The sequence below is a fragment of the Malaclemys terrapin genome, chromosome 23 (genome assembly GCF_027887155.1).
Source record: "Malaclemys terrapin pileata isolate rMalTer1 chromosome 23, rMalTer1.hap1, whole genome shotgun sequence".
NCBI lineage: Eukaryota > Metazoa > Chordata > Testudines > Emydidae > Malaclemys > Malaclemys terrapin.
In genome coordinates this window covers 19,579,731-19,598,996 of record NC_071527.1, presented here as the reverse complement: position 1 = coordinate 19,598,996, position 19,266 = coordinate 19,579,731, and the positions used below count along the sequence as shown (strand labels likewise).

The 19,266-nt window shown below is 49.2% G+C and overlaps 2 protein-coding genes across 3 annotated transcripts; one reads left to right on the top strand and one right to left on the bottom strand.

Annotated features, from left to right (window-relative positions):
- Positions 1-4,469: 4,469 nt before the first annotated feature.
- Positions 4,470-15,656, bottom strand: FBXL12 (F-box and leucine rich repeat protein 12). 2 transcript variants are annotated; one of them, XM_054012656.1, is made up of 4 exons: positions 15,483-15,656; positions 14,279-14,351; positions 12,893-13,639; positions 4,470-5,427 (listed from the first exon to the last, which is right to left on the bottom strand). In XM_054012656.1, exons 1-4 carry the CDS (start codon positions 15,575-15,577, stop codon positions 5,422-5,424), a joined length of 921 nt encoding a protein of 306 aa, XP_053868631.1. In that variant the 5' UTR covers positions 15,578-15,656; the 3' UTR covers positions 4,470-5,421. The 2 variants fall into 2 exon arrangements, with proteins under 2 accessions (XP_053868631.1, XP_053868630.1); XM_054012655.1 differs by lacking the exon at positions 4,470-5,427 and having other exon boundaries at positions 8,282-13,639.
- On the top strand, positions 15,619-19,047 carry UBL5 (ubiquitin like 5). The gene is made up of 5 exons (XM_054012657.1): positions 15,619-15,701; positions 15,983-16,047; positions 16,611-16,694; positions 18,150-18,187; positions 18,770-19,047. The coding sequence occupies exons 2-5, from the start codon at positions 15,992-15,994 to the stop codon at positions 18,811-18,813; spliced, it is 222 nt and encodes a 73-aa protein (XP_053868632.1). The 5' UTR covers positions 15,619-15,701; positions 15,983-15,991; the 3' UTR covers positions 18,814-19,047.
- The last annotated feature ends 219 nt before the right edge of the window (positions 19,048-19,266 follow it).

Sequence of the window (19,266 nt, the reverse complement as noted above, 5' to 3'; positions counted from 1 at the left end):
ATTCACAATTCCACTAGGAATGTTAAATCCAGAGGTTAATGTATAACCTGCAGTGCTCACACCATGTCCCAGGCAACTTGCCCTCTAACCCTGGCCGTTTGGACTGCTTCCATTTCAAACGTGGTCCTGATAACTCCTCTGCTCAAACAGATTAAAAGGTCTCGGGTGGCCAACCAGCTCATTCTTTCTATTCAAAACTCTCTTGGTCAATTTTAAGTTGTGCAAGAGCAAAAATACAAGATGCCTGGTTCCTGAAGCTGCTCCCCTCATGCAGGTAAGAAAAAACCCAGCTTGGTCACAAAAGCAGGGTTTGGAAAGCAACAGCTCAGAACTTTCTTTCTGGAAGAAAATCACAGCCCTCTTGACTTTGGAAAGCAGTTGGTAAGCACTCACAGAGTGGTTCCACACAGAACCGGCGGTGTCCCAGTGGACATGCTTACACAAGAAGATAAAATGGATCCCAGGCTGATCATTGTCCTACAAATATATGTATTATGGAGCTATAGTCCTTACTTTGTAATTAAAGCGTTTTCAGTTCTAGGTACCCAATTCCCCTGCCCCTTGTGCAGTCATTTAATTTGGTGCAACATGCAATCAGATCAGAACGGTAGTGTTTTGCGCTCCCTTTGCACTGGTATAAAAGCCTGCACAAAGGGGCAGGATAAAGGAGAATCAAGTCCTAAGTGCTCTTTCAACCCCTTTTCCAACTCTCAAAAAAGCTTCATTTGAGCCCAAAATCTCACGTGCTTAGTAAGAGTCTCATGGTAATTTGTAATGTTTGAGGTCACGCAATGTTTTTGAAAGATGGAACTTGGAAAAACATGTAGCTTCTCACTGTGACTTGTCACTTGTCTCCTAACTCCAAGACATCTTGTTGCAAAGACGTTGGGTTTATTTTCCACCTCGGTGTCCAGTCCAAACACACATGGGCCTCAGGTCATCTTTCCGGAATAATTTTTAAATAAATCTTTACTGATAGAACTAAGGCACAAATGGCAGTTAGGTGCCTAAATGCCTTGCACCGGCAATAGGACAGTGGTTTTTTTTTTCATAGATTCATAGATTATAGGACTGGAAGGGACCTCGAGAGGTCATCGAGTCCAGTCCCCTGCCCGCATGGCAGGACCAAATACTGCCTAGACCATCCCTAATAGACATTTATCTAACCTACTCTTAAATATCTCCAGAGACGGAGATTCCACAACCTCCCTAGGCAATTTGTTCCAGTGTTTAACCACCCTGACAGTTAGGAACTTTTTCCTAATGTCCAACCTAGACCTCCCTTGCTGCAGTTTAAACCCATTGTTTCTGGTTCTATCCTTAGAGGCTAAGGTGAACAAGTTCTCTCCCTCCTCCTTATGACACCCTTTTATATACCTGAAAACTGCTATCATGTCCCCTCTCAGTCTTCTCTTTTCCAAACTAAACAAACCCAATTCTTTCAGCCTTCCTTCATAGGTCATGTTCTCAAGACCTTTAATCATTCTTGTTGCTCTTCTTTGGACCCTTTCCAGTTTCTCCACATCTTTTTTAAAATGCGGCGCCCAGAACTGGACACAATACTCCAGCTGAGGCCTAACCAGAGCAGAGTAGAGCGGAAGAATGACTTCTCGTGTCTTGCTCACAACACACCTGTTAATGCATCCCAGAATCATGTTTGCTTTTTTTGCAACAGCATCACACTGTTGACTCATATTTAGCTTGTGGTCCACTATAACCCCTAGATCCCTTTCTGCCGTACTCCTTCCTAGACAGTCTTTTCCCATTCTGTATGTGTGAAATTGATTTTTCCTTCCTAAGTGGAGCACTTTGCATTTGTCTTTGTTAAACTTCATCCTGTTTAACTCAGACCATTTCTCCAATTTGTCCAGATCATTTTGAATTATGACCCTGTCCTCCAAAGTAGATGCAATCCCTCCCAGTTTGGTATCATCCGCAAACTTAATAAGCGTACTTTCTATGCCAATATCTAAGTCGTTGATGAAGATATTGAACAGAGCCGGTCCCAAAACAGACCCCTGCGGTACCCCACTCGTTACGCCTTTCCAGCAGGATTGGGAACCATTAATAACAACTCTCTGAGTACGATTATCCAGCCAGTTATGCACCCACCTTATAGTAGCCCCATCTAATTTGTATTTGCCTAGTTTATCGATAAGAATATCATGCGAGACTGTATCAAATGCCTTACTAAAGTCTAGGTATACCACATCCACAGCTTCACCCTTATCCACAAGGCTCGTTATCCTATCAAAGAAAGCTATCAGATTGGTTTGACATGATTTGTTCTTCACAAATCCATGCTGGCTATTCCCTATCACCTTACCACCTTCCAAGTGTTGGCAGACGATTTCCTTAATTACTTGCTCCATTATCTTCCCTGGCACAGAAGTTAAACTAACTGGTCTGTAGTTACCTGGGTTGTTTTTATTTCCCTTTTTATAGATGGGCACTATATTTGCCCTTTTCCAGTCTTCTGGAATCTCTCCCGTCTCCCATGACTTTCCAAAGATAATAGCTAGAGGCTCAGATACCTCCTCTATTAGCTCCTTGAGTATTCTAGGATGCATTTCATCAGGCCCGGGTGACTTGCAGGCATCTAACTTTTCTAAGTGATGTTTAACTTGTTCTTTTTTTATTTTATCCGCTAAACCTACCCCCTTCCCATTAGCATTCACTATGTTAGGCATTCCTTCAGACTTCTCGGTGAAGACCGAAACAAAGAAGTCATTAAGCATCTCTGCCATTTCCAAGTTTCCTGTTACTGTTTCTCCCTCTTCACTAAGCAGTGGGCCTACCCTGTCTTTGGTTCTCAAACTTCTGTACTGGTGACCCCTTTCACATAGCAAGCCTCTGAGTGTGACCCCCCCCTAATAAATTAAAAACACTTTTTAATATATTTAACACCATTATAAATGCTGGAGGCAAAGCGGAGTTTGGGGTGGAGGCTGACAGCTCGCGACCCCCCCATGTAATAACCTTGTGACCCCCTGAAGGGTCCCAACCCCCAGTTTGAGAACCCCTGCAATAGGAGGAGCTATTTGTCTACCCATCACTTGTGCCTTTAATAATCTCGCCCCTTGAGAAATCTTGGGAGGTTTGTTTGAATTCTTCCATTTTTTTCTGTGCTGTATCTCACTGTAAAATTTAACTGCTTCCAGCTAAGTCACAATTCATCTGGTGAATGTTTTATATTCATTTAATGTTGCTGTCCGAACGCAATTATTGATGTAATGCTCATTAACATATGGCTATATTTGTGCTGTTTATATTAGCCATTATTTGTACTATGATAGCACTCAAAGATCCAGTCTGAAATAGGAACCTTTCTATGCCAGGTGATGTACAGACATGCACAGTAACTTGCCCTCATAGCTTTCGTTCTAAACAGACAAGGCACACAACGGGTGGGAGGGGAAACAGAGGCAGAGAGAAGGAGAACTGACTTGCCCAAAGTCACATGATGCTCACATAGACTAAACAGTGATATCTACAGTCTCAGCAAGTTTCCATCACAGCCCTAGGACTCCTGTGATACCCAGACTCCATACATTAACGCAGCTGAACGGTCTGATAGTTAGTACATGAAAGGTAGAATTGCTGTTCCCTTGCCATTCCATGCTTAGTACGTGCATGTTCCGCAGGTGCCCTGGGATAAAAAAATCTCAGTTCAGAAACTGGCAAGTTGGGACTTACAAATATTAAATTACACTGTTCAGCACACAGTGCTGGCGGACTGCAAACATCCCAGTGCTAACAACTGTAGAGAACATTTTGATTCCAGCAGGGGGGCTGGAACAATGTTTATAGCGGGGGGTACTGAGAGACGTTGAACCAAACTGTAAACCCTGTATATAATGGAAACCACTTCAAGCTGGGGGTGTGGCAGCGCCCCAGTTACCGCACTTACAGATCCCAGAGTCCCAGCCTGGCCCCATCGAACTGTGGTAAGAGCTGGACTGACTGATTTTGCTGTGCTTTTGATTTTCATTTTTGCCAATTTGTTTTCATGTCTATAGCTAAAAAGGGACCAGATGCCCCAGTGGCAGATGCTACGGAAGGTAACATGGTTCCTTGCAGCCTTTCCTCTATCTTAAACCTTTGTGTTTGCGATAAACACGTATCAGTAGGTGTGACACTTCCCAGGGTGCCTGGGTTGTGAGGCCCCTCACTACCACCTCTGCTTAGCACGAGGAAGCCTTGTTTGTGCCAGCTCAGAGTGGGCTCCACAACCCCCCCCCCCCCCCCCGGCCATGGGCAACTGAGGCACTCCCCTCCAGGCCTACGCAGGCCTTGTTCTCTCTCATTTAGTGATCGAGACACTCTAACCCCTGTGTGTCACTCTGGAGCGACCAGCCCCTGGTCCATTGGACACCTGCAGAATTCACAGAGCCGATGCTACCAACACCAGCTTACCCATTTCCCTTCAGATCACACTCGGCTTAACATTCAGCACAGAGGTATGTTAATAGTGACAACAGGTAAAAGTTTATGAAATAAAGAGCAGAGATTTCAATGATCACAAGCAGAGGTATTAGAAACAAATGGTGACAAGTACAATAAAATGATAACACGCATTCTAGACCTAGATGACTTACTCAGCTAGTTACTATCATGTCTGCTAGTGTTGTTCACCAGCATTTTTCAGCCAATAGGCTGTAATCCCTTTTCAATTAAACAAGCCACACTCAGCTTGCCTCCTCTGTGACTAATACCTTGTGTTTCCTTGCATTCTCCTGATATACCAGACTAATTCTTTGATTTTAGCCATGAACACGACACACTTCGCTGTGTTCCCTCTTGTAGATTTTGAGATTTCCTGTAGACTTTGAAATCTTGATTAGCTGGTAGCTCCGTATGCAAACAGACTTGTATTGTAAAGATATGCAATATTCAATGACCACTTTGGGAGATAAATGTCTACTATCCCCGGCCTGACCAGAACTTGTTTATTGCCTTCTAGTGACCTGTCTTAACTTACATACCTGAAGAACACACATTTCAGTATAAATACATAACTTTGTATATACTATGTTTACATACATTTCACCATGATTATGACCAGTGAGCTTTCAGGGGAGACCTCACATGCCACCCTTTGGTGAATTACTATGCATATGTCTGACCCAGGGAATCCTTGAAACCCTATGCACCCCCTCTGTGCCCTCTGCCAGTTGGCACCAAGGGGTCACAGTAGGTATTAAACAAACAGACCTGAAACCATTCCCAGTGCAAGGCTGGGGCTCTCACCACTGTTTATTTCCCTGAATTTTGCACTGGTCTTACTTTTGTATGACCACAAAGACACAATGTCAGCCCAGGGCAAAGAGGGCAGTTGTTGCCAAGATGCACAGTAGATTTCACCACACGGGTTCAGTGCCTTCCAGGTTTGTTGTTTGATCTGAAAGCTTCTTGCACAACCTATACCTGGCAAGGAGGAAAACAGCTGATTAGACAAATTTGTTATTTATATAAAAACACAGGCCTGCAATGGGAGGCTTAACTGAGAAGTTAGCCATAAGAACATAAGAATGGCCGTACTGGGTCAGAGCAAAGGTCCATCCAGCCCAGTATTCTGTCTACCAACAGTGACCAATGCCAGGTGTCCCAGAGGGGGTGAACCTAACAGGTAATGATCAAGTGATCTCTCTCCTGCCATCCATCTCCACCCTCTGACACACAGAGGCTAGGGACACCATTCCTTACCCATCCTGGCTAATAGCCATTAATGGACTTAACCTCCATGAATTTATCTAGTTCTCTTTTAAACCCTGTTATAGTCCTAGCCTTCACAACCTCCTCAGGCAAGGAATTCCACAGGTTGACTGTGCGCTGTGTGAAGAACTTCCTTTTATTTGTTTTAAACCTGCTGCCCATTAATTTCATTTGGTGGCCCCTAGTTCTTATATTATGGGAACAAGTAAGTAACTTCTCCTTATTCACTTTCTCCACATCACTCATGATTTTGTAGACCTCTATCATATCCCCCCTTAGTCTCCTCTTTTCCAAGCTGAAAAGTCCTAGCCTCTAATCTCTCCTCGTATGGGACCCATTCCAAACCTTTAATCATTTAGTTACCCTTCTCTGAATCTTTTCTAATGCAGTATATCTTTTTTGAGATAAGGAGACCACATCTGTATGCAGTATTCAAGTTGTGGGCGTACCATGGATTTATGTAAGGGCAATAAGGTATTCTCCATCTTATTCTCTATCCCTTTTTGAATGATTCCTAACATCCTGTTTGCTTTTTTGACTGCCGCTGCACACTGCATGGACGTCTTCAGAGAACTATCCACGATGACTCCAAGATCTCTTTCATGATTAGTTGCAGCTAAATTAGTCCCAATCATATTCTATGTACAGTTGGTGTTATTTTTTCCAATGTGCATTACTTTACATTTATCCACATTAAATTTCATTTGCCATTTTGTTGCCCAATCACTTAGTTTTGTGAGATCTTTTTGAAGTTCTTCATAGTCTGCTTTGGTCTTAACTGTCTTGAGCAGTTTAGTATCATCTGCAAACTTTACCACCTCACTGTTTAACCCTTTCTCCAGATCATTTATGAATAAGTTGAATAGGATTGGTCCTAGGACTGACCCATGGGGAACACCACTAGTTACTTCTCTCCATTCTGAAAATTTACCATTTATTCCTACCCTTTGTTCCCTGTCTTTTAACCAGTTCTCAATCCACGAAAGGATCTTCCCTCTTATCCCATGACAACTTAGTGCTCTCAGACCCCAGAAAAGGTGTTGGTTGTTATAGACAGCATGATGGTGGCCATGGAAGTTGGAATCCGTTAAGGAGTGTGTGAAAACTCACCTGCCGAATCAACTAGCCCTGAAAATGGATGGCGCTGGAGCGTCGGGCCCATACCCGGCTGTCGCCGGCAATGAGAGCCACGGGGGCTACGCCACGACGAGTAGGAGGGCCGCTGCGATGCGCCTTGAAGCCTAGGGCGCGGGCCCGGGTGGAGCCGCCGCAGGTGCAGATCTTGGTGGTAGTAGCAAATATTCAAACGAGAACTTTGAAGGCCAAAGTGGAGAAGGGTGCCATGTGAACAGCAGTTGAACGGGGTCAGTTGGTCCTAAGAGATAAGCAAATGCCATTCCGAAGGGACGGGCGATGGCCTCCGTTGCCCTCAGCCGATCGAAAGGGAGTCGGGTTCAGATCCCCGAATCCGGAGTGGCAGAGATCGGTGCCGCGAGGTGTCCAGTGCGGTAACACAACCAATCCCGGAGAAGCCGGCGGGAGCCCCAGGGAGAGTTCTCTTTTCTTTATGAAGGGCAGGGCGCCCTGGAATTGGCTCACCCCGAGAGAGGGGCTTGAGCCCTGGAAAGCGTCACAGTTTCAGTGGCGTCCAGTGAGCTCTCACTGGCCCTTGAAAATCCGGGGGAGATGGTGTAAATCTCATGCCAGGCCGTACCCATATCTGCAGCAGATCTCAAGGTGAACAGTCTCTCTGGCATGTTAGAACAATGTAGGTAAGGGAAGTCGGCAAGCCGGATCGTAACTTCGGGATAAGAATTGGCTCTAAGGGCTGGGGTGCAAAATGGGGCTGGGTGCAACTCTGGACGCAAGCTGGGCCCTTCCTGTGGATCGCCCCAGCTGTGGTGGGCGTCGCTCGCCTCTCCCCCTCCGCGGGGATGGGGGGGAGGGCGGTGTTCCGCCTCGGCCGGCGCCTAGCAGCTGACTTAGAACTGGTGTGGATCAGGAGAATCCGACTGTTTAATTGAAAGAAAGCATCGCAAAGGCCCGTGGTGGGTGTTGACGTGATGCGATTTTGTATCTGAAATTGTGAATATTGACTATGTAGCTGTATTTCAAATGTAGTTACACCTGGATAACGCCTATTAGAAAAGATGCTTTCAGTATAGAAAAGGGGCAGTGGCGGATTAGCCACTGGGCCTATGGGGCCTGTACTGAGGGGCCCCGGCCAACTGGGGGGCCCTAGAGACCCCACGCCCTGGCAGCAGCACTGGGCAGGTAGGGGGGAGGGGGGGAGAGACACAGAGCTTCTCTGGTCTTGGGGCCATGGGAAGCGGGGGGCGTGTGCGCAGGAAGTAGCAAACGGGTTGTGGGGCTGCACTGGGAGGGGTGGAATGGGGGGACACTAGGTAGAACAGGAGCGGGGCCCCAGGGAAGGGGGAGAAAAGGGTGGGGGCAAAGGGGGAAGAGGTGGGTCTCTCCATACAACATAAGCAGTATCACTGATTTGTTAAAAACCACAAGTCAACTATTGCCACATTTCAGTCAAAACCTGACAGCATGAGACGACTTTACAGATCTAAAAGCATTTTTATTTTATAAATAAATTTGACATTTGATTACAGATAACAACTCAGCAGATTCAAAACCTCAGTGTGTCCTAGAATGGAAACTTCATAACAGCTACCATTTTAATGTCAGCCAAAACTTGCTAACACGAACTCAGGGCTTTGTAACAGCAGGTAAAGATGAGGGAGTATTTAAACAATAGAAGGCACAAGCAGCCATGGACAGCAATGTAACCCAACAAACCAGGTGCAGGATCTGGCTACTGGCAGTCTACTAATATTACTCAAATATACCACCTGAGATCTATGCTCTAGTTATTTGCATACATTTGGGTCTGGTCTATGCTACAGTTAGGTCAACGCAAGGTGGCTTACGTCAATCTTATTCAGTCAGCATCTACCCTATAATGATGCTCCTGACAAAGTAAATCACCCGCTACGTGAACTTAATAATTCCACCTCCACAAGAGGCGTAGCACTTAAGTCAACATAGTTATGACGATGAAGTGTCAGTGTAGACACTGTGTTAATTACATCAATTTTAATGGCCTCCAGGAGGTGTCCCACAATGCCACACCACTACCGCTCTAGTCACTGTTTTGAACTCCACTGTCCGGTGGCCAGGTACTCGCCACATACCTTTTAAATTCATTTCCTGTTTGCTCAGCATGGAGAACCCACCTAGCATCTGCCCAATTGACCATGCTGGTTCCACGCAGCAAACACACTCCTGCCTTGAATACACAGGAGGTGGTGGATCTCCTGGGTCTCTGGGGAGAATCTGTGCCGGCACAGCTCCAATCCAGCCATAGAAATGTAGATATCTACAGACAGATGGCTTGGGACAAGGTGGAGAAGGGCTACAAGAGGGAAATGCAACAGTGCCTCATGAAAATCAAGGAGCCGCGGCAGGCACACCAGAAGGCAAGGGAGGCAAACAGTTGCTCTGGTGCAGAGCCGCAGATATGCTGTTTCTACAAGGAGCTGCATGGCATCCTTGGCATCCTTGGCGGTGACCCCACCACCACCCGGAGGGCCCTGTGGATACTTTGGAGGAGTCAGAGTCATGCACCACTGGCGTGAACCCTGAGTACAAGGTGTTGGACGAGGAACAGGAGCAGGAGTGTGGGGGACAGTCGACCGGGGGTTCCAGTGGTGTCTTCCTGACACCAGAGCAGTTGAGCCAGCCCCTATCATCCAGCACCGGCAAGTCTGATTCAGGGAAAAGAACCTCTGGTAAGTAGGACATTTGCTTCAGTATTGCAGGCAGACATCTGTTCATGTTTTTAATCAGGTTAGAAGAGATAGTGAAATAACCAATAGAGGTAGAGTTGCTGTCTGCTTCTCATTCCCCTGTACCGTTAGACAGAGGGGGCCCAGTGGAACAGTTTGTGCGCCCCGGGATGTTCCGTGCATCTTCCACAGAGATCTCAAGGAAACTTTCCTGGAGGTAGGGTGCAATCCTCTGCCGAAGGTTTCTGGGGAGGGCTGCCTTACTAGGACACCTTCCCACAACACTCAGCAATTCGGCAGGCATCACTGCAGCACACGGACTAACAGCAGCCGGACGCGTGCAGGAGCAGTTTCCTTTCTGCCTCCGTTACCCTCAGGAGCAAGATATACGCTAAAGTCTCCATTGCCTGTGGGAAACGGTGACAGTATTCAGCTCAACTGCCCCGTCTGCTTATACTGATGCCTGGGAGCTACCCCAAGTTATTGACCCAACTCGCTCCGCCCCCCAGGACGTACTCATCATGCCTAGGACTGTTCCCCAGCTCTATGGATCCCAAGGAGAAGGGAGAATGTTGTGCTTGTAACTTGTGGGGCCGTGAATGCATTCACAATAGTACCTCTGTCCACTGTTTTCTTTTGCAGCTGCAAGCGCGGCCTTGACAGTCTCTCCATCCACCCTGAAAGAGCAGCTGGGCCAGATAAGCAGGAGAAAGAAGAGGACATGGGAAGACATGTTGCAGGAGGTCCTGTAAGGTTCTGCTGTGTCAGATTCCAGGCTTGGAGGGTGACGCTCAGGGACAGAATGCAGAGCGATAGCAAGGACAGGAGAAACGGACAGGCAGAGATGATGGTGCTGCTCAAGGACCAAACAGACATGCTGTGATCTCTGACTGAACTTCAGGCTGAACAGGTGTGTGCTTGCCTCCCCCTGCAGCACACAGACAAATGCATTCCGGGACTTCCTTATACTTCCCCCTCCCCCACATTCCACATATCCTTGGGGTCGCAGCAGAACCCCCACCACTCCACCCTGCGGGACAGGACACAATCACAGCCGCACATCACCGACCTGTGTGGTGTCTGTGTTTGTGAAATGGAAATGATGGGTTCTTTCCCCTTAAAGGTTCTGTTCCGGGCAATTAAAATGGGTGTTTGCACAATCCTTTGTCCACTTCCTACTAGGCATGTTTTGGAGTATGCTCATAGCACAACAATATGGCTAATGCCTTTTGACCTGAGTTAAATTTTATCTACAGTCCAAGGTTTGGGTAGCCAAACCCTTCTGTGTGTCAGGACAACAGCTGAATTACTCCCTTGTGCTTGGGGATAATTCACCTGTTGCCTGAAGTTTAATGTGAGAAGGGTTAAACTTAAAAGAGAAACCCCCTGCTGCCAAACTGCCTCTAATTTAAATAAGCTCATAGGGTCACTGGTCCTCATATGCCACCTATTAATCGGGCCTTGCTATTTTCTTAGTAGGAGAAGGTGAGAAGTCACTTCAGGAGCCCAGCCAAGCAGACTGCAGAACTGAATTTCTGCTGGCCTGTTTTCAGGTGATACAAGCTGTCAGGATGGTCCTTGTCCTACACTGCTCACCTCATTGTTTTAGCCAGAGAAAATTCTGCCTCCAGACAGGATGAATGTCCATTTCACAAACACAGACACCATTACAAAGGATGAATACAGGCAAACACCACAGGAATGCAGGGGCAAGATTAGAAAGGCAAAGGCACAAAATGAGCTCAAACTAGCTACGGGAATAAAGGGAAACAAGAAGACTTTTTATCAATACATTAGAAGCAAGAGGAAGACCAAAGACAGGGTAAGCCCACTGCTTAGTGAAGAGGGAGAAACAGTAACAGGAAACTTGGAAATGGCAGAGATGCTTAATGACTTCTTTGTTTCGGTCTTCACCGAGAAGTCTGAAGGAATGCCTAACATAGTGAATGCTAATGGGAAGGGGGTAGGTTTAGCAGATAAAATAAAAAAAGAACAAGTTAAAAATCACTTACAAAAGTTAGATGCCTGCAAGTCACCAGGGCCTGATGAAATGCATCCTAGAATACTCAAGGAGCTAATAGAGGAGGTATCTGAGCCTCTAGCTATTATCTTTGGAAAATCATGGGAGACGGGAGAGATTCCAGGAGACTGGAAAAGGGCAAATACAGTGCCCATCTATAAAAAGGGAAATAAAAACAACCCAGGAAACTACAGACCAGTTAGTTTAACTTCTGTGCCAGGGAAGATAATGGAGCAAGTAATTAAGGAAATCATCTGCAAACACTTGGAAGGTGGTAAGGTGATAGGGAACAGCCAGCATGGATTTGTGAAGAACAAATCATGTCAAACCAATCTGATAGCTTTCTTTGATAGGATAACGAGCCTTGTGGATAAGGGTGAAGCTGTGGATGTGGTATACCTAGACTTTAGTAAGGCATTTGATACGGTCTCGCATGATATTCTTATCGATAAACTAGGCAAATACAATTTAGATGGGGCTACTATAAGGTGGGTGCATAACTGGCTGGATAACCGTACTCAGAGAGTTGTTATTAATAGTTTCCAATCCTGCTGGAAAGCCATAACGAGTGGGGTACCGCAGGGGTCTGTTTTGGGACCGGCGCTGTTCAATATCTTCATCAACGACTTAGATATTGGCATAGAAAGTACGCTTATTACGTTTGCGGATGATACCAAACTGGGAGGGATTGCAACTGCTTTGGAGGACAGGGTCATAATTCAAAATGATCTGGACAAATTGGAGAAATTGTCTGAGTTAAACAGGATGAAGTTTAACAAAGACAAATGCAAAGTGCTCCACTTAGGAAGGAACAATCAGTTTCACACATACAGAATGGGAAGAGACTGTCTAGGAAGGAGTACGGCAGAAAGGGATCTAGGGGTTATAGTGGACCACAAGCTAAATATGAGTCAACAGTGTGATGCTGTTGCAAAAAAAGCAAACATGATTCTGGGATGTATTAACAAGGTGTGTTGTGAGCAAGACATGAGAAGTCATTCTTCCGCTCTACTCTGCTCTGGTTAGGCCTCAGCTGGAGTATTGTGTCCAGTTCTGGGCACCGCATTTTAAAAAAGATGTGGAGAAATTGGAAAGGGTCCAGAGAAGAGCAACAAGAATGATTAAAGGTCTTGAGAACATGACCTATGAAGGAAGGCTGAAAGAATTGGGTTTGTTTAGTTTGGAAAAGAGAAGACTGAGAGGGGACCCTGCCCAGAAGAAGCAATTCTGGGAGTTATTTCAGGGGGGTGAACACCCCACAGCTCACCCTCATGTATTCCATACAACTCCCCACTGTTAACATTTCGCCTCAGAATGTGTGTCAGGGAGCACATTAGAAACGGCAGTTGGGCAAACTTGCCTGAATTTTATGTATTGTCTGGTCTTCAAAGTCAATCCCATCTAAATTGAGATTGCTTAACTGGGGGAGTGCCTGGCACACAGCAACAATGGCATCGGGGGAAAGCTTAAACCTGGACTCGAGGTGGAGGGTTTCCAAGCACTTCCAGGCTGCTAAACAAGCCAGGCCTGCATCTGTTAGGGAACAAGTATTGCTGAATTCCAAAGAGCGGAGCTGTTTCATGTGACGCCCGATGAAGTGAACAGCAGCGTCTGTAATGACACATTTGCGCAGGACCAGGCATTCCAGGTCCTCCAGATATGGGGCTGCTCTCTGAATTCCAGCGTCCGTCAGCCGGTAGGTTCCAGAGAGGGTCAGTGTCCTTAGGCTGGTCTGAGAGGATACGTTAAGCAGATGCTGATCAGAAAAGGCAGAGACGTTATGGATCATGAGATGCTGCAGTTGTGGCAGGACTCTGGGAGTCTCTGGAGATGCAGATTTTTGGAACCACACAGCTGGGATCTCACACTGGCTCAACTTCATGCTCTTTAGAGAAGACGGTATACAATCATATGGGAGCCGACGGAGGTCGGCCTGGGTCAGACACAGATGATAGAGGCTGGGACACTGCTTTCCGAGTGCCTGCAGCAGCGCTGGGGAAAGGAACTCATGCTTTCTCATGGAGTAGAGAGCTCCTCTCACTTTCAGTACCCTCAGGCTATTGCGCAGGTACTGCCTTAGCAGGTGCCACAGGATTCTGGAGCTGAGCTGAGCACAAGAGAGCAAGCAACAGAGCACTTAGCACCTTGACAAGACACGCAACACACCCAACAGAAGCAGTAAACGAGCAAGGAAAGGCCCATCCCCGCTCTTCTTCACATACCTCTTTCCCATTCATCTTTAAGGAAGTTACTCCACACCCGTAGGATAAGCCACAGGCACGACCCTGCAGTAGATCTCCTCTTACCCTGACTGCTGCAGCTCCTTTCCCTATGAGCAACCTCAGTCTCTGCTCTCCACACTCCAGCACGTGTCAGATGCTGTGGCTGCCTTCTCCTCCACATACACAGTCTCTGTCCTCAGACACCATCCCTGACTCCAGGAGCTGCTTAAAACAACCCTCCTGGTTTTAAATGCTCTTCAGAAACTGGTCCAGCTGATCTCATGGCCTCTCTACCCATCTAACACTAGCCTCCCATACGCAGCTCCCTCCCCCAATGCCCCATATGTGCAAGATCTGCCCCTGGGATAGCCTCACTGTGCCGCTTCTCTTCTCTCATTCACCATCTCATGTTGAATCCCGGATGCAGGCGTCTGGTCCCCAAAGGCCCCTCTACCCCTTCCCCGGGACAGCATTTATGAACCCCTTGGAGTAGTCACGCTGCAGGGACACAGCTGGGCTGGTACCTTGTAGGGCCTCAAATCCACAAATCTCCAGAGCATCTTGTCCTGTACCAGCCTGTGCCAGCGTCTGCAGACCCTGTGGGAACAGCAGCAGGGCAAGTTACGATCCCGGCAGCAGCAGCCGTGCTCAATTTTGTGGGGGGCACAGGGAACAAGCTCATCCACCGGGGGGACATGGAGAAGCTGGGCCGAGCCGCGGGCGGGGGGAGCAGGGGGCTGGAGCGAGCCGCCCCGGGGGGGGGGGAAGAAGGAGGATGGGGGGGGCTGAACCGAGCCGCCCCGGGAGGAGGAGGATGGGGGAGGGGGGGCTGGACCGAGCCTCCCGGGGGGGGAGGAGGAGGATGGGGGGGGCTGGACCGAGCCGCCCCGGGGAGGAGGAGGATGGGGGAGGGGGCTGGACCGAGCCGCCCCGGGGAGGAGGAGGATGGGGGAGGGGGCTGGACCGAGCCGCCCCGGGGGGGGGGGGGTGAGGATGGGGGGGGACTGGACCGGGGGGGGGAGGAGGAGGATGGGGGGGGCTGGACCGGGGGGGCCGGGGGGGGGACAGGGGCTGGACCGGGGGGGGGGAGGAGGAGGATGGGGGGGCTGGACCGGGGGGGGGAGGAGGAGGATAGGGGGGGCTGGACCGGGGGGGGGGTAGGAGGAGGAGGAGGGGGGGGCGAGGATGGGGGGGCTGGACCGGGGGGGGGAGGAGGAGGATGGGGGGGCTGGACCGGGGGGGCCGGGGGGGGGACAGGGGCTGGACCGGGGGGGGGGGGGAGGAGGAGGATGGGGGGGGCTGGACCGGGGGGGGGGAGGAGGAGGATAGGGGGGGCTGGACCGGGGGGGGGGGTAGGAGGAGGAGGAGGGGGGGGGCGAGGATGGGGGGGGCTGGACCGGGGGGGTCGGGGGGGGGGACAGGGGCTGGACCGGGGGGGGTAGGAGGAGGAGGATGGGGGGGGGCTGGGCCGGGGGGGGGGGCTGGACCGGGGGGGGAGGAGGAGGAGGATGGGGGGGCTGGACCGGGGGGGCCGGGGGGGGACAGGGGGAGGAGGAGGAGGATGGGGGGGGGCTGGACCGGGGGGGGGAGGAGGAGGATGGGGGGGCTGGACCGGGGGGGCCGGGGGGGGGACAGGGGCTGGACCGGGGGGGGGAGGAGGAGGATGGGGGGGCTGGACCGGGGGGGCCGGGGTGGGACAGGGGCTGGACCGGGGGGGCCGCGCCGCACCTGGCCCCGCGCAGCCGCTCGTGCAGCGGCAGCAGCCGCAGAATCTCCAGCAGGAGGGAGTCGGGCAGCGCCCCCAGGCCCGCGGCCGCCGCCATCGCCAGACACTTCCGCTTCCGGTTCCGCCCGGCCCCGGCCACACCGACTTCCTGCCGCTAGCAGAGCACTTCCGCTTCCGGGTCAGACTCCCCAGCAGCTCCTCGGCGCTTACGGGCAGCAGCGGTAGGTGCCGGGAGGGGCGCGACCTCCCCCCCCCCCTCGCCTCAGTGTCCGTCCGTCCTTCGGCTCCCGGCAGGGCCGGCTCCGCCCCCGCCCCCGCCCCGGGAAGGGACCCCCCCAACCCCCCCCCCGCTCTCAGCCCCAGTTCTCCCCATTCGGGGGGGGGGGTCACCCCGCCCCCCAACCTCTCCCACCCCCCCCCCCCCCGCTCTCAGCCCCAGTTCTCCCCAGCCCTGGGCGGGGTCACCCCGCCCCCCCCCCTAACGCCTCTCGCCTCCCCCCAGGCCGGCAGGATGATCGAAGTTGTCTGCAACGACCGGCTGGGCAAGAAAGTGCGAGTCAAATGCAAGTATCCTCCGGAGGGGATGCTGGGGTACGGCCTGTGGGAGTCTTGGGGCGTTTGGGAATGGGAGCTTCCATCAGCGCCTCTTCCTCTCCTAGCGAGAGCACCCTACCCGCTGGGAGATGCCGTGGTGGTGGGGGTCTGTAACGTGACAGGTGGGAAAGGTGACTATAAATGTCTCCAGGGGGTAGGCAACCTATGGCACGCGAGCTGATTTTCAGTGGCACTCACACTGCCTGGGTCCTGGCTACCGGTCCAGGGAGCTCTGCATTTAACGTAGCTTCTTAAACATTTTAAAAACCTTATTTACTTTACATACAGCAATAGTTTAGTTATATATTATAGACCTATAGAAAGAGACCTTCTAAAAACATTAAAATGTATGACTGGCACACGAAACCTTAAATTAGAGTGAATAAATGAAGACTCGGCACACCACTTCTGAAAGGCTGCCGACCCCTGACTCTAGCTCCTTGGGGAGGAGGGGGATTCTGGCCCTGGTCAATGCCGCTTTGTTCAGGCGCTCGGTACGTGGGTGCAAATGTAGTTTCCTTAACCGTGTTGCTCAGCACTGAGGACACAATCGGCGACCTGAAGAAACTCATTGCAGCTCAGACTGGGACCCGCTGGGACAAAATTGTGCTGAAGAAATGGTAAGTGGGTGAATTAAACGCAGGGGCGAGGGAAGGAAACACCTTAGCACAGGAGTGGCCAGCCTGAGAAGGAGCCAGAATTTACCAATGTACATTGCCAAAGAGCCACAGTAACACGTCAGCAGCCCCACATCAGCTCCCCCACCCCGCTCCCAGCACCTTCTGCCCACTGGCCGCCCCACTGATCAGCTCTCCTCCCTCCCTGCTGTTTCGTGGTGTGCAAGAGGCTCTGGGGGGGAGGAGCGAGGGCACTGCAGGCTCAGGGGAGGGGGCGGAAGGGGTGGAGTGGGGGCAGGGCCTGTGGCAGAGCCAGGGGTTGAGCAGTGAGCACCCCTGGGCACATTGGAAAGTTGGTGCCTGTAGCTCCAGCCCTGGAGTTGGTGCCTATACAAGGAGCCACATGTTAACTTCTAAAGAGACACATGTTGGCCACCCCCACCTTAGCAGGCTCGATGCACTGGGACTCCCTGGAGCTACAGATTTCAATCCCTAGCAGGGTCATTTTAGCTCTTCATCCTCCCAAGGCAGGTAAACTGAATTCTGTGCACTTCCCTGCATGTGAATGTGTCTGATGCAGTCTTCAGCTACAATCCACACCCCTCCCACCACACATACCCAGAGATGGCTGCATTTGAGGTAATGTGTCTCACTAGTTTCTGATGCACTCTGGGATGAATGCGAAATCTTAAAGAATGCAACAGAAAGGGTGATCCTAGGGAGAGGAGGCATGTGGTGCAGACTTCCAGTGAGTGTTCATTTAAGATTTCTTTTTAGGTTCTCAATTTTTTAATTCTCAGATGTTTCACATTCTGTACCTTCCCCATTGTCCAATGTTCCTGGGGACTCCACGGACAAACCTCTCACTTAAAGTCTCAGAGGCAGGCCAGCAGCTATAAACTTTGTAAAACAAAAGTATAAATAACTACAAATTATTCTGGATGAATGCTGCTGAGTGAGTTTTCCTTCATATTCTCACCTGCAGTGACATTCGACTCAAGATTTGTACTTGGTTCTCCATCTTTTTTTCAGAATTTCCTGCTGTTCCCCTAACAGGGGACGGATCACTTGATGATTACATGTTCTGTTCATTCCCTCTGACACACCTGGCCTTGACCACTGTCGGAAGACAGGATACTGGGCTAGATGGACCTTGGTCTGACCCAGTATGGCCATTCTAACTTCTATATGTGAAGTTATATATTTAACACAGTAACTGCACATAGGCAGCCTCTTCCCTTTCCCCATGGAATTCATGATTGGCATTTGTTAAAAAAACATTGTTTCAGAAACCTGTTGTAACATTTCAATGATTGATTTTCTAATGTAATAACTGATACCAGCAAACCTCTGGATATTATCACAATTGTTCCATTCTTATTGACTACACTTCCTTTTGTTAATTCTTGTATTAGACTTCTGTTCTTGACTAACTTCCTTTTTAAAACGTTTGTGCAGGTACACAATCTTCAAGGACCATGTATCACTGGGAGACTGTATCCTTGAACATTAGAATAGTCCAAGTAAACTGCAGCTTCTGGAGAAACCCTTTGTCTAGTTAAAATAACTGTCATTTACAAGATCCACAACCTAAGTAGTAGAGTGACAGGCACATTATAAATACATAGCTAGACAGAGACCCTTCCTAATCTGACATAGTTGCTTGTCACAAACCAGAGGTCTTGCTTATCCCCTTGGGTACTGGTGACTGACAGTATTGATAGGCCATCATAAGATAACTGGTGAATCTACAGGAAAAAGTCCCTTACTAAACTGAGTGGGGTAGCATATGACGGGGACTAATATGCGGAGTTAAGATGCTGCTGCTTCTAATGTTGATGCTTACAATGTCTCATATGACCCATGTTCCCTTCCATAACACTAGCAGTTTAGTTTGTCCATTTGGGACAGAAACACAAGTGGGAAGGAGAATTCTGTTAAGAATTTGTACAATGTATCAAAGAATAAATTTGCTGCTGTAGTTTATTTTGAATTATTGAGCTGGTAGAAACTTAATGCCTTCTTCCATTTGAGTTTGAGCATTTCCTGTGGAATTCCCCTTAACTCATTCCTTCCAGATGAAATCCATGATGGCATGAACCTGGAGTTATATTATCAGTAGCCTTGACTCTAGCTGCAGTTGCACATGGCAGGCATCACTTTTCTATTTTTTTTCTAATATAAAACTTGTCTATAAACTTTATTTCATGTAAGGTAAAAATTAAAAGCTCAAGTTGTGCATGTAGTTTTATCAGATGACTTTAGCTTTGATGGCAATAAAACTAGCTGCAAACTTGTAAAAAGGTAGATTTTGTTTTAAAAAATTGTTTGTAATAAAGGTCTCCTGACAACTTCAGTGTCCTACTCCTGGCTTTTTAAGTTAGAAGAAATCTCTCTTCCTCAGTAACTGCCACAGCAGCCCTAATGAATACAGCGGTTGGAAAGCAGTGGTGGTGGTCTAGGCCATTTAGCTTTCTGGAATAAGATGAATACTGTAGCATGCTCTATGCATCTGCTGAGAGGGACTCTCTTCTAGGTAGCTTAAGCAGCACAAATCCAAGCAAATGTATCTGTT